A 14,229-nucleotide genomic window follows, 5' to 3' on the forward strand; every position below is an offset into this window, starting at 1 on the left:
GTCAGGGAACATTTCCCTCTGCTCTGGAGCTGGAGCCAGTGGGGAGAGACTGGCCCAGGCAGGGGTAAGTCAATGCCGCCCCCACCCCCCCAGCTGCAGCCTCCTCTTCTGCAGTGGAGCCTGGCCAGCCTTCAAGTCCCTGCTCCCAGCACTGGTGGGGAAGGGGGGCTTGAGGCGCAGTTTGTGCAGCAGGCTCAGGTACCAGTCCCCCCCCCCCCCCCCGGGGGCTCTGACCCCTGTGAAAAGCTGCCCTGCTATGTTCCCCCCCCCCGTTCTGCACGGCCACCTTGTGACTACAGCCAGGGGGTTCGATACCGTGAGCTGGGAGCTGCTGGGGCAGCAGGAAGTGGTTCCTGGGGCCACCCTGGGCACTGCCGGACCCAGCTCTCTGGCCTGGGCTGGCAGCTAAGCTGGGGGGGGCATGGACATGTGCTAGCACAAGCCCCCGCCTGGCCCCTTGTCGTTTCAATAACTGCAAAGAGTGGGATGGGGGGCTCTGAACTCACTGCCCTGGCCCAAGGCCCTGCCAGTGCAGCAAGGGGTGGGGAGGGAAGAAGCCTGTCCTGGGCAAGATGCTGCCTTCCCCCAGCCTGGCTCCAGTAGGGGGGGCTCCCTAGAACCCGAGTGGGGGCCTTGCAGTGCCCAGGGGCTGGGCCAACCCAGGCTCCTGGGTGCTCACCGGGTCTCTCGAAGGCAGCTGAACTGCGAATCGAGCCCCAAGGCACGGCCCAGCAGAGCACAGTGAAGGCACCGGTGCCTTTGGCCCATCGCGGCCTGGGCTACGGCCACTGAGTGCAGGCAGGGGGCTCAGGGCAGGGATCCTGCTCCAGCCTTCAGCTGAGTTACTGGGGGGCACCTGCTCTGCCCTTATGGTACAAGCGTGTGTGTGCAGGGAGCCAGGGCTGGTGAGCAGGGGGGCTGGCCTTGGCCCAGCAGGGCAGGGAAGGGGGCACTGGCAGAGCGGGGGGGATGTAGGACAGGAGCAGGGCTGCTGGGGAGCCCAGGGCTGCAGAGAGATGCACTGGGCCGCAGGCAGCTTTGCCACCCAGGTCACAGCTCTGGGGCTTTTAAACCCTCCTGCCCCTGGCCTGTAGCACCGAGCCCCGCCCCCCGGGCAGCGAGGACGACTTGCAGAAAGCTCCTGGGGGGGGGGGGTGTTACTGCTGGGACCAGGGCAGCCGGCCTGGCGGTTAGCTGCCCTTGGCAGCAGATCTGCAGAGCTGTCGGGGAGCTGATGTGACGAAAGCTGGCAGCGATAAGGGGCCCTGCTGGAGGACCCCCACAGGGCAGGAGGGAGGTTCTGCAAGGACCACCTGTGTCTGGAGCTGGGCCCCAGGGGAGGTAGGCCCTTGCCCAGGCCCCAGCCCACACAGGACAGTACCGCAGCCCGTTCGTGTCCAGAGGAGTTTAATGACACCCCGTGCGGCCCGGTGTGGAGCCCAAGGCATGGCTCCCAAGGCAGGCAGCCTGCTCCAGCCCCAGCCTGGGCTCCGTCCCTGCCCCTCCTGGGCGGGGCAGGGACGGGTGAAGAGAAGCTGGAAGCTCTCTGGCCCCTGGTGCCGCCTGCAGTCCCCAGGCTGGCCTGGCGAAACGCCGGTGCCATGCAGGGCCGGTGGCTGCGCTGCGGTTACGCAAAGAGGCGGATGGTGGCGTCGGCGCCCGAGGAGAAGAGCCAGGGCTGGGTGGGATGGAAGAGGACGTCCAGCACGCCCAGGTCCCGGGCCGGCGCATGGCCCTTCAGCACCTTCACGGGCACGATCAGCGGGTTCTGCAGCAGGTCACTAGGACAAAGGGGATGGAGTAAGGGGGGGTTGTGACCCCGAGATGTGCTCGGGCACTTGGCTGCCCACCCCACACACCCTGCCCACGGACATGGGATGCTCCAGTGGGGGCTGCACCCCACAGAGGGCCCAGAGATGCCCAGGGTCCGTGCCCATGGGTGGCAGTGCTGGCCCCTTGACTGCCCTCGCCCTCTAGCACTGGGGGCTGCCCTCTGTCACCCCCCTCCCCCAGCTTTGGTGGCACCGTGGCGCCAAGCCCTTCCCTCCCCCGGCGCCCGCGCGTACTTGTAGACCATGCCGTGGCAGACGATGACGCTCCCGTCGTCCGAGCCCGAGGCGAAGAGCGGGTAGTGCCTGTGGAAGGCCACGCTCCTCAGCGCCTTCTTGTGGTGTCTGCAAGAGACCCGCCCAAACGCCGGTCAGTGCCAGGACCCGCGGGGGCCCCCCCCAGCACCCTGCGACGGGCCCGAGTGGCTGGGTGGGGGCTACGGGCCCTGCCGCAACCAGCCGCTGAGCCAACTGGGACAGAGCGACGGGGTCTGACAAGCCTGCTCGCGTGCTGGGGCAGCCAGGGGGTGAGAACTGCCTTGGGGCTCCCCAAAGGAGGCAAGGAGCAGCTGATCCAGCCGAGGGAATCCGGCGCTGGGCCGGGTGAGCGGCGAGATGGCAATTGGCGGGGGGACACCTCGTCCCTACAGTGTTCTGTGGAGACCCCCAGAACGCCCCCATGCCAGAGGGGTGATGGCAGAGCTGGGCCTTCCCTGGAGCCTGGGCAGGGCACCAGCCCCCAAAAGGGGAGGGAGCAGCCTGGGCGCAGATGCCCGGGGGCAGGACCAAGAGGCTGCACTGGGCCAGGTGGTGGAGGGGGAGGTGGTGGGCCAGGTGAGCTTGAGCCCAGCTGCACTGGGCTGTGGGGAAGGCGGAGAGGTGGGGCTGGGGGAAATGGGGGAAGGCAGAGAAGGGGTGGTGCGGAGCAGGCGGGAGGGCGTGGCTGTGGGGAGGGCGGGGCAGGTGTAGGGGGGAATGCGGGGCGAGCGGAGGGGGTGGCTGGGGGGAATGCGGGCGGGGGGAGAGGGAGGGTTGCGGGGGGAGCGGGGAGGGCTGCGGGGAATGCGGGCGGGTGTAAGGGGGGCTGCGGGTGGAGGGGGGGCTGCGGGGAATGCGGGCGGATGGAGGGGGGGGCTGCGGGTGGAGAGGGGGAATGGGGGGAATGTGGGCAGGTGTAAGAGGGGTGGCGGGTGGAGGGGGGCTGCAGGGAATGTGGGCGGGTGGAGGGGGGCTGCAGGTGGAGGGGGGGCTGCGGGAATGCGGGCGGGTGGAAGGGGGGCTGCGGGTGGAGAGGGGGGCTGCGGGGAATGCGGGCAGGCGTAGGGGGCTGCGGGTGGAGGGGGGCTGCGGGGAATGCGGGCGGGTGGAGAGGGGGAATGGGGGGAATGTGGGCAGGTGTAAGAGGGGCAGCAGGTGTAGGGGGGCGGCGGGTGGAGGCTGCGGGGAATGCGGGCAGGCATGGGGGGCTCCGGGTGGAGGGGGAGCTGCAGGTGGAGGGGGGGGCTGCGGGGAATGCGGACGGGTGGAGATGGGCTGCGGGTGGAGAGGGGGGCTGGGGGGAACACAGGCGGGGGGCAGCCGGGGGGCAGATGAGCTCGGGCCCCCGTGGGACGCTCACCTCAGCACGCGGTAGGGCTTGGTGGACAGGTCCAGGTCGAACCAGGCCAGTTTGCTGTCGTAGCTCCCACAGATCAGGTTGTCTCCTGCCCGAGGGAAGGGGAGTGAGCTGGGCTCTGCCAGCAGCCACGGCCCCTGCAGGGGTGTCGCACGCACCGGGGTCCCCGGCTGCAGCAGCCAGGCCCCCCGACAATGTCCCCCTGTGGCAGCGACTCGCCCCCCCACCACCAGGAACCCCCCTGACATTGCGCCCCTCCCCCCACCACAGCATCACGCCCTTCTGACACCTGCCCACCCCCTGCGGCAATGTGCCCCCCCACCCCGACTGTGGCCACATGGCTGAGGAGACAAGATCGTCCTGCCACCCCCCATCCTACAGGAGCTCCCCCCCTCCCTCCGCAGCCTGGCCGGGGCTGGGCAAAGGAGCTCGTGTCGGCCTAGTGGCTGGGCCCCATCCCCAGGACACCCCCCCGCCAAGGGAAGGCAGGGGCAGCGCCCAGAGCGGCTGCCGGGGGCCCCACGTACCTGCGGGGTGGACGGCCATGCTGGACACCCACTTGCAGTTGGTCAGCAGCTTCTTGGTGAGCTCCTGCTTGAGCAGGTTGTAGAGGCGGACGTAGCGCTGGGTGGCCACGAAGAAGAAGGGCCGCAGCGGGTGGAAGAGGACGCTCTGCACCTGCCCCTTGCTCCGGCGGAAGGGGCTCTGGCTCCAGCGCTTGCTGGCCTGGTGGATCAGCACCTGCGTGTGGCCGTCGTCAGCCAGGACGCTGGCCAGGTAGTCGCCTCTGGGGTGCCAGGTCACCTGCTTCACGGGCTGCGGGGCGGCACGGCCACATGTCAGCTCCTGCCTGGGGCCACAGGGAGCCGTGCAGCCGGGCTGGGAGATGGGGCGCCCCACGGCAGGAGCGTGGCCAGGGCTGTTTGCATGGCTCAGTCCCTGGAGCGCTCCGGGCACTCGGACCCTCCAGGAACGTGGCTCAGTCCCTGCGGCGCTCGGACCCCCCGGGAACGTGGCTCAGTCCCTGGGGCGCCCCGGGCACTCGGACCCTCCAGGAACGTGGCTCAGTCCCTTGGGTGCTCCGGGCACGGGCGCTCAGACCCCCAGGGAATGTGGCTCAGTCCCTGGGATGCTCGGACCCCCAGGGAACATGGCTCAGTCCCTGGGGCGCTCGGAGCCCCCAGGAACGTGGCCGCTGGCAGAACCCGAGCAGGCCAGGCGAGGTGACATGGGCTCAGCATTTGGGGACAACACTCACCCTCCCGCGAAGCGCTGGGAAGAGTTCCAGCCCCCCGCGCCCCAGCCCCCCCGTACCTTCCCGTGCCGGATGATCAGTCGGACACCTCTGCTGTGCTCCGCGCCGGCCGCCGTGGCCCAGGTGACGGGCTGCAGCCGCTCCTCCTCCGGCGGCACGTAGCCCTCCATCAGTTGGTCCGTGGCCGCGTACAGCAGCTTGTCCCCGAGGCAGGGGTTCACCAGCAGGACGGACTGCTCCCTGCGGGGGGCGCTGCGGGTCAGAACCGGGGACAGGGCCTGGCCCTGCCTCCTTGCCCTGCGTGCTCACGACAGCCTCGGCCAAGGCCTATGGGAAGGGGAACCAGTGCTGGGCCCCAGGGGGCCTGGCCAGTGTCCTACCTCTGCCCCTGCCAGGCAGATGGCAGGGGAAGGGGGCAAGTGATGCCTGGGGGGGCACACAGAGAGGAGATGGGGGCTGGGGGTGGCCAGTGACATGGAGACCAGAGGGAGGTGGGAGGGGTCATCGGGCTGGGGTGGGTCACACAGAGATGAGATGGGGGGGTCACAGGGCTAGGAAGTGTCACACACAGAGGCGATCGTGTGACCCCCCACCCCAAGATGAGATGGGCTGGGGGGGGTCACATGGAGATAAGATGGGGCAGAGGGGTCACAGTGGGGGGGTGTCAAACAGATAAGATGGGATGGGGGGTCACAGGCCGATGAGATGGGATGGGGGTCACAGGACTGGGGCGGTCACACAGAGATAAGATGGGGTGAGGGTCACAGGGCTGGGGGTCACAGAGGGGGGGTGTTAAACAGAGATAAGATGGGGTGGGGGGTCACACGGCGATGAGATGAGATGGGGTCACAGGGCTGGGGAGGGGCTGGGGGTGTTACACAGAGATAAGATGGGATGGGGGGTCACACGGCGATGGGATGGGATGGGGGTCACAGGGCTGGGGAGCGGCTGAGGGTGTTACACAGAGATAAGATGGGATGGGGGGGTCACACGGCGATGGGATGGGATGGGGGTCACAGGGCTGGGGGTCACAGCAGGGGGGTGTTACACAGAGATAAGATGGGACGGGGGGTCACACGGCGATGAGATGGGATGGGGTCACAGGGCTGGGGGGTGTTACACAGAGATAAGATAGGATGGGGAGCTCAGAGGGCTGGGGGTGTCAGAGAGAAGATGGGGCAGGGGGGTCACTCACACAGCCACGGCCACCAGGCAGACGGCGGGGTTGGGGTTCCAGGCGACGCTCTTCACCACGCCCTCCACCGGGAGGGTTTTCATGCAGCGGGCGCTGCTCACCTCCCAGAACCGCACTGTGCCGTCATCGGAGCCTGCAGGAGAGGCCAGCGGGTGGGTCCCGGAACAGGCAGGGGCCAGGCCCCGTCCCGCGCCCCCCGGCCCAGGCAGGCAGTGGGAGAGCGCTGTGTCTGGCCCCGCGGGCGCTAGCTCCAGAGCAGGGACAGGAAGGGCTCCGCGGGGCATCAGGGAGCCCGTTTCTGCCCACAGCGGGGGACGCGGGGCAGCAAGGACCTACCGGGCTGGGCTGTGGCCAGAACATGGCGAGCTCCTAACAAGGCCTTGGCACCAGCTCTGGGCAGGGCCATTTATACCCGCTCGAGGGGCAGCTCAGCACCCCGGGTTCCCTGAAGGGGAAGTGGGTCAGCATGGACCCAGGATGAGCGCCCCTGCTGAGCCGCCCCCCGGCCGCACCGGGTTCCTGGCGCCGCACTGGGGCCCTGGAACTGGCCTGGCTGTGAGGGGCAAGTGCCCCCTGGAGCAGCTGCTGTCCTGGCAGGTTTGCTCTGGGCCCCTGCAGAGACACAGAGCTGGGGCCGGGTGTGAAGGGAGAGGGGCAAGCCCCTCCCACGCTCACCTTTTAACGCCTGATCTCACCCACTTTCCAAGCCTGTGGCCAGGAATCCCGCGATTGAGAAACTCCCGACAGCATGCAGGCCACCCCACGGAGCTGCCAGCCCGGAACCGCCAGAGCTCCATGTGCCGTTAACCTGCCCTCTGCTCCCAATGGCCTGCGTGCCAGCCCGCTCCCCACACCGCCCAGCCATGCAGGAGACACAGCCTCGGCGCGGGGTGCCGGAAGTGGATGGAAAAACCCATGGAATCAGGGATTGCCACGAGCGTGCGCTGGGAGGGGGCGATGGTCCTGCCTCGTGCCCAGTGGAACTCAGGACTCCGGAAGCGAGTCACTGGGCCAGCCGGAGCGGCCGGGGGTCACACAGGCAAGGTCTGGGATCGAATCTCCCCTTCCCTGGGAGCCAGCCCTAGGCCTCTCCTTCCTTCACGTCCCCTTTCAACCAGCTGGCCCCTGCCCGCTGCAGTGCCACGGGAGAGCCCGGCGGGCAGGGAGGCGGCTGCTCCTCGGGTACACACACAGCTGTGACAGACACATGCGGGGAAGCCCAGGCTGCTGGGTGCCGCCCCTCGCCCCTCGCCCACACTGAGGGGTCTGCGAGGCTCCGGGCCGGCCGGGCGCCACTCCCTGGGCACAGAGAACTTACCCGACACCAGCCACTGCCCGCTGGGGGAGATGCTGAGGCAGCGCACAAGGCTGGTGTGCCCACGGTAGACCTGGGGGAGACAATGAGATGGGTGAGGAGCCGCCAGTGCCACTCGCTGGCGTTCAGCTCACCCGGGACCCCCCTGCACACGCAGCAACGAGCCCTGGCATGGCAGCTGGGGATCCAGGTGCCCTTCTCCTCTGGCTAATGGGCTTGGGCAGCTGTGGAGGCACTGGGATGCTGATGCCAGGGCTAGCAGCTCCACGCAGCCCGAGCTCAGTCTGCTCCAGCGCCCGTCCCCAGCTCAGGCCTGCGCCTGCCAATGGCCACAGCTGCCTCCAGCCCTGGGGCAGAGATGAGCCCGGGCCATAGGGGAGGCTGGAGAGCGACGGACAGGCCCATGCGGGGTTTGAGAGCTGTGACTGCTGCTGGCCACACCCCCCCCCGCCGGGGCCAGCTCCATGCCAGCTCTTGGACTGGTTTGGCAGCCTCGGCGTCTGGTCCTGGCAACGGCACGTCCTTCCTCTTGCTCAGAGGACGATGCCCCAGGCCACACTCAACCTCCGGGCAGGGGCGGGTCCACAAGAACATCAGATTGGCCAGACTGGGCCCTACCAAGGGTCCGGCTAGCCCGGAGTCCCATCTTTTGACTGGGGCTGGTGCCAGAGCACCAGAGGGAATGAACAGACCAGGGCAATTACCAAGGGACGCCCGGTCCCAGCTTCTGGCAGTCAGAAGTTTAGGGACATCCAGAGCAGGGGGTTGTGTCCCTGCCATTCCCGGGTAATAGCCACTGATGGGTCTATCCCCCAGGAACTTTTCTTTTTGGAACCCAGTTATACTTTGGGCCTCCACAACATTCCCGGGCAGCGAGTCCCACAGGCTGACTGTGTTGTGTGAAGAAATATTTCCTCTGGTTTCTTTTAAACCTGCTGCCTGTTCATTTAATTTGGTGACCCCTGGGCTCTTGTGTTATGACAAGGAGTAAATAGCATTTCCTTATTTACTTTCTCCACCCCAGTCATGATTTTACAGACCTCTGACATATCCCCCTTAGTCGTCTCTTTCCCAAGCTGAACAAGTCCCCGTCTTATTCATCTCTCCTCATACGGCAGCCATTCCAGACCCCTAACGTATCTCTATTAAGGTGGGGCGGCCAGACCTGCACACAGTACTCACGGTATGGGCACACCAGAGACCGAGATGGGGCTTTATGATATTTGCTGTCTGACTATCTGTCCCATTCCTAATGGGACTGGTTCATGTCCCGGATGAGGAGCCTTTGTTACCCCTTATCACAGCTTCAGATGTTAGGAGTCAAGGTTATTCTCCCCTATACGCCTAGTGATGGGGTGTCTAGATGGCCTCCTGCAGCAGGGAGTTCTGCAGCTGCCCTGGTCTCTATGTGCCCCCTGAAGTCCTGTGTTCTGGGATGGGGAAGGAGGCTCCATCATTTCTCACTGCCTCCTTCTGAGCTTTTCTTTCCAGCCTAACTAATCCCCCTCTTCTAGACCCCTCAGCCTCCTTCACTCCCAGCCCCACCCTGGTCTCTGTTCTCCTCTGTGTGCCCCCTCCCCTCGCTCATGGCAGCCCTGAACACCACAGGGCCGCATGGCATTACCAGGGCCTGCGTGGTGGGGAACGGCTGCAGGTCCCGCAGCTTTGGCAGCTTGGGGATCAGGTCTTCTGGGTCCACGTTCACCTGCAAGAGAACCAAGCCCATGTAGTGCACAGGGGGCTCAGACTGCACCCTACAGGGTCGCCCCACTTGGGGGTGCCGGGCAGCTGGCTACTGGCCAGGGGACACTGCTGCATCCCACTCGATCAGCCCAGTTCTCCATAAAGGGGCAGCAAGCAGGAGCCGTACTGCAGAGCTCGGTGGGCTGTGAGGTGGGGAGGGAGGGAGGGAAATGCGTTCAGCTGGCCCCTCGGCTGCTCCAAGCCAGCCCCCAGGAGTCACTGCCTCCCCAGTCCCCGGCGTGTGAGGTGGGTTTCCTGCCCTTGGCTCTGCTGCTGTAGGAGTGACCAGGCCCTGGCTCAGAGCTCTGCTGGGCCAGTGGCCCAGGGTGCCCAAGTCAGCGCCCCCCCAGCTCACCCTCATCTTCCTCTGGCGCGGGCACAGGTAGAGGTCGAGGCAGCGCTCAAAGCGCTCGTGGATGAAGCGGGCGTAGGCTGGCACCGCGCGCAGGCACCGGTACTGCTGGGGCAGGAAGTTCAGCTTCCGCTCCGCCACCTCCTGCTGCTCCCAGGCCAGCTTCTGCAGGGCAAAGGGCAAAGGGCAACAGCTGGCCCCCAAACCAGACACCTCTCCTAGGACCGCCCGCTGGGTCCCCAGGGGACCTGCTTTCTGTCCCCTCCCCAGGGGGGCCTCAGGTGCCCAGAGCCCAGCTGCAGGGGCAGAGGGAGTGTCTGAGCTTGGGAACCAAGCCCATGGCAGCGCCAAGGGGCCCAGCCCAGAGAACTGCTCCCTTGCACTAGCCACAGAATCACAGAAACATGGGCCTGGAAGGGACCTCGAGGGGCCACGGACTCCAGCCCCCTGCACTGGGGCGGGACCGAGGAACCCTAGTTTGTCCATCCAGTGACGGGGACCCCACAGCCTCCCTAGGTCACCTGCTCCAGAGCTTAACTCCCCAGCCTGTTCCTAATCTCTGATCTAAAGCTCCCTTGCTGCTGGTTCAGCCCGTTGCTTCCTGTCCGGCCCCCAGTGGCCCCGGAGAACAGCCGGGCTCAGGCCTGTGGTAGAGGCCGGGGCTCAGGCCTGTGGTAGAGGCCGGGGATCAGGGCTGCTCAGCGCTGAGCAGAGCGGGACAGTGACCTCTCATGTGTGCACCCCGCAAGGACATTAGCCCTTTTCGCAGCTGCACCCCACTGCTGGGTCATGCTCAGCGTGGGAGCCGTTGTCACCCCGGTCCATTCTCAGCAGTGCCATGGCCTTGCCATGGCGTCCCCACTGGGCAGCTGTGCCTTTGCACTTGTCTGTATTGAATTTCACCCATGCCGAACCTGCCCACAGCACCCTCGGGAGCTCCCCGCACACAGAGTGCACCCTCCATAGCCCCATGAGCCCCCCAATACCCACACACAGCCCCCCCTCATGGAACAGCCCCCCCACATATGCAGACAGAGCCCCCCCTCCTCGCCCCTCACCTCCTCCTCACTGAGCAGGTACTCGGGCGGGGGGTTGTATGACTCCTCGTGGCCCGGCAGCCGCAGCTTTGGGGCTGGCACATGCATCTTGTGGCGCCCCAGAATGGAGTTGGGGTCCTCCTGGGCCCAGAGGTCATAGTAGGTGGGCGTGTCTTCCTTGGGCTTGCGAGGTTTGATCCAGCCCATCTTGATGGCATGGACCAGCTTGGAGACCTGCCGAGCAGGGAGAGGCCACAGACGGGTCAGTGCCAGGATTGAGGGGGGCCTGGCTGGGGGCCCAGTTCTGGGAGCAGCTGGCGCTGACAGGCTCTTACCTTCTCCTTCTCCAGGAGGGAGGGGATGAAGCTGCGCTTGTCGGCTGGGCGGTTCGTCACCGGGTGGATCATCACCTGGCTGCTGAAGAAGTCAATGGCTGGCTGGGAAGGGAGAGCAAGGGGTCACTCCGGCTGCCCCGGCCCTCTGAGCAGGGAGCAGCCCGGCTCCTTCCCTCGGCCCACTGGGTCCCCGCCCAGCCTGGGAAGGCAGGAGGGCAACATGCTGCAAGGGAGACGTGCTGCACCACCAGCCCCGGAGGTGGCGTCCCTGGAGATGGTGTCCCTGGGGGGAGGAAGGGAGGGGGAGGGAGCCCCACACAGGCCCAGTCCCAGAGGTGGTGGCCATGAGGGGAGGAGATGAGGCCCAGTCCAGGAAGGCAGGGAGGCTGCGAGGGAGATGCACCGAACGACCAGCCCCAGAGGGGGAGGGAAGGGAGCCCCGGAGGTGGCGGCCATGTGGGAGGGGAAGGGGAGGGAGCCCCCAACAGGCCCAGCCCCAGAGGTGGCAGCAGGGTCCCTTACCTCATAGGGGTTGATGTGCACGTCTCCGAATTGCCCTTTCTGCAGCCGCTGCACCAGCTCCACCTGCTCGTCCGTCAGCCTCAGGTCCACCCCTGTCTGCTTGTCCTGCACCGTCCGCCTGCGGGAAAGCGACTCGTGAGGGGCGAGGGCCAGGCTGCCGCATGGTCTATCCCCATGAGGCCCATCAGGAGGGCGCTCCGCTCCCAAAGCCCATCTCGGTGCTGGCCTGCAGGAGGCAAGCCCCCTTCCCGCGCCCTCGAACCGGCCCCTCGCCGGCAGCCCCCTCCTCCCAGAGCCGGCCCCTCCAGGGCAGGGGCAGGACGCAAGGCTGCAGACCTGGCCCCTTCGCCAGCCCTGCGTTGGCTGGGAGTGAGTGGGAGGGGGCTGGGCAATGGCGGGACTATGGCTCGGCTCCCCCCCCCCACAAGTGCACAGGGGGCTCTGCAGGGTGCAGGCAGAGGGATGGGGGAGCTCATTCTCCAGGCTGTGCCGCTCTGCTCACCGGCCCGAAGGGTGGAGAGCTGCTGGAAAGCCACGGCAGAGAGCCCAGGGTCCAGCACGGGGTGCATGAGAGTCTGCTCTGGGTTCACTGCCACGCAGAGGGTGGCACGGAGCTTGCCTGGGGCTCTGGTCCTCCCCACGGGGCACAGGGGCAGCAGCAAGCGAGCAGAGCAGCCCAGAGCCCGTGCTTGGGGAGGAGACACACAGAAGCCGGCCGAAAGCTGAACGGTTGCCCCATGGGCTCCGAACACAGCAGTGCGTCGAGCTTTCCCAGGGGCAGCAGGCTTCAGACACCAGGCAGGTGGAGGCACATGCTGGGGCTGCCCAGGCTTTGGAGAGGGGGACGCGCACCCCTTTATCCTGCCTGGGAGAGTGACCCTAGGCTGGGGCGGTGGGAGCGCTCATGCCCCTGGCCTGGAACTCAGGGCGTTCCTGGGGGAAGCAGCGGGACCCCAGCCCCTCACCAGTAATCGGGGTTCTCCATCTTGTCCAGGAATTTGTCCAGCTCATCCTTGGTTCGGACCGGCTTGTAGATCCTCTTGCCGTCCAGGTCGTAGCCGATGTGCGGGTAGTCCTGGTACCACTCCATGGGGATGTTGCCCACTGTGTTACGCACATCCTGCAGTGGGACAGACAGCGGGAGGTGAGCTCGCAAGGCGCTCCTCCCTAGCGGGCCTCAGAGGGGATCAATCTGGCCTCCCGTCTAACAAGGCCAGAGACCACTCCTAGAGCAGAGCTGTTAGGAACAGCCCGTCTGATCGAAACTCTGCCAGCGATGGATAATCCATCCCCCTTGGTAAGGCGTTCCAAGGGTTAATTACGCTATTAAAAACGTACACCTTCCGTCTAGTGTGAACGTGTCTAGCGTCAGCTTCCAGCCACTGGATCAGGGCAGACCTCTCTCTGCTAGCGTGAAGAGCCCACTATTAAATGTGTGCTCCCCACGTAGGTACTTACAGACTGTGAGCAACTCACCCCTTAACCAGCTCCTAGTTAAGCAAAACAGACGGCGCTCCTGGAGTCTCTCGCTCTAAGGCAGGCTTGCTAACCAGTTGATCATTCCTGACTCTTCTCTGCACCCCCTCTCCAATTTATCACCCTCCTTGTACTATGGGCACCAGAACTGGACCCAGGATCCCAGCAGCGCTTGCACCAGGGCCAGATACAGAGGTACAATAACCTCTCTGCTCCTCCTCAAGATTCCCCTGTTTATGCATTCAAGGGTCCCATTAGCCCTTTTGGCCACAGAGTTACACCAGGAGCTGATTATCCATCACCCCATCCCCAAATCTTTCAGTCACTGCTTCCCAGGACAGTCCCCTCCATCCTGGAAGTACGGCCTGCACTGTCCCTAGAGGGCTACGCTGACATTCAGCCAGATGAAAACACGTATTGTTTGCTGGCCCAGTTCGCCAAGCGAGCCCAAGCGCTGTGTCAGTGACTTGGCCACTTCATTAACTGCCACGCTCCCACACTTTCCACTCATCGGCAAACGGAACCAGCGATGGTTTGATGTTTTCTTCCAGGTCACGGATCGAAGTGTTAACTAGCACAGGGCCAAACATCGATCCCTGGGGGAGCCCTCCAGAAGCTCACGCACTCGGTGAGCATTCCCTGCGTATGGCTGTACTTGGAGAGCGCGTGTAATGCCACCCCGCCGTCTGAGCACATCACAGCACCGCCGTCACCTCTCGCAGCCAAACCGGCGCGCTCCTCCCCACTAGACACTGGCCACTGCTACAGAGGGGGAAGTGGGGCCAGGAGAGGAAAGGACGTGTGGGTCTGACAGAGCTGGACGGGGACTGGAACCCTGCGGTCTAGGATCCCAGACCCACGCTTGCCCCAACAGAGCCCCGCTCCGCCCCGCCTCCACCCCAGCAACCTGCATGGCGGCTCCTCCCCCTTCAGTCCACGTACTACTGCACCCGTGTGCCCACCCCCGCCCCGCCTCCACCCCAGCATCCCACAGGGCGGCTCCTCCCCCTTTGGTCCACGTGCTACTGCACCCATGTGCCTGCCCCAGCCCCGCCTCCACCCCCACCCCAGCATCCCGCAGGGCGGCTCCTCCTCCTTCGGTCCACGTACTACTGCACCCATGTGCCTGCCCCCACCCTGCCTCCACCCCAGCATCCCGCAGGGCGGCTCCTCCCCCTTCGGTCCATGTACTACTGTACCCATGTGCCTGCCCCAGCCCCGCCTCCACCCCAGCATCCCACAGGGCGGCTCCTCCCCCTTTGGTCCACGTGCTACTGCACCCATGTGCCTGCCCCCACCCTGCCTCCACCCCAGCATCCTGCAGGGTGGCTCCTCCCCCTTCGGTCCACGTGCTACTGCACCCGTGTGCCCACCCCCGCCCCGCCTCCACCCCAGCATCCCGCAGGGCGGCTCCTCCCCCTTCAGTCCACGTACTACTGCACCCGTGTGCCCACCCCCGCCCCGCCTCCACCCCAGCATCCCACAGGGCGGCTCCTCCTCCTTCGGTCCACGTGCTACTGCATCCGTGTGCCTGCCCCCACCCTGCCTCCACCCC

At 66.0% G+C, this 14,229-nt stretch overlaps 1 protein-coding gene across 4 annotated transcripts in view; it reads right to left on the minus strand.

Moving 5' to 3' along the window:
- Positions 1 to 1,390: 1,390 nt before the first annotated feature.
- Positions 1,391 to 14,229, minus strand: part of BOP1 (BOP1 ribosomal biogenesis factor) — a 102,270-nt gene continuing 89,431 nt past the window's right edge. For all 4 annotated transcript variants that reach the window (XM_043509863.1, XM_038388734.2, XM_043509865.1 and 1 more), the window contains 13 exons: positions 12,164 to 12,318; positions 11,199 to 11,316; positions 10,677 to 10,778; positions 10,363 to 10,575; positions 9,308 to 9,469; positions 8,834 to 8,914; positions 7,213 to 7,282; positions 5,895 to 6,027; positions 4,759 to 4,939; positions 3,972 to 4,260; positions 3,448 to 3,532; positions 2,067 to 2,174; positions 1,391 to 1,781 (listed from right to left, as the gene is read on the minus strand). In XM_043509863.1, the coding sequence (XP_043365798.1) occupies positions 1,628 to 1,781; positions 2,067 to 2,174; positions 3,448 to 3,532; positions 3,972 to 4,260; positions 4,759 to 4,939; positions 5,895 to 6,027; positions 7,213 to 7,282; positions 8,834 to 8,914; positions 9,308 to 9,469; positions 10,363 to 10,575; positions 10,677 to 10,778; positions 11,199 to 11,316; positions 12,164 to 12,318 (1,851 nt within the window). In that variant the 3' untranslated portion in view covers positions 1,391 to 1,627. The remainder of the gene's footprint in view (positions 1,782 to 2,066; positions 2,175 to 3,447; positions 3,533 to 3,971; positions 4,261 to 4,758; positions 4,940 to 5,894; positions 6,028 to 7,212; positions 7,283 to 8,833; positions 8,915 to 9,307; positions 9,470 to 10,362; positions 10,576 to 10,676; positions 10,779 to 11,198; positions 11,317 to 12,163; positions 12,319 to 14,229) is intronic.

This window comes from Dermochelys coriacea, chromosome 2 (assembly GCF_009764565.3).
Source record: "Dermochelys coriacea isolate rDerCor1 chromosome 2, rDerCor1.pri.v4, whole genome shotgun sequence".
Taxonomy (NCBI): Eukaryota; Metazoa; Chordata; order Testudines; family Dermochelyidae; genus Dermochelys; species Dermochelys coriacea.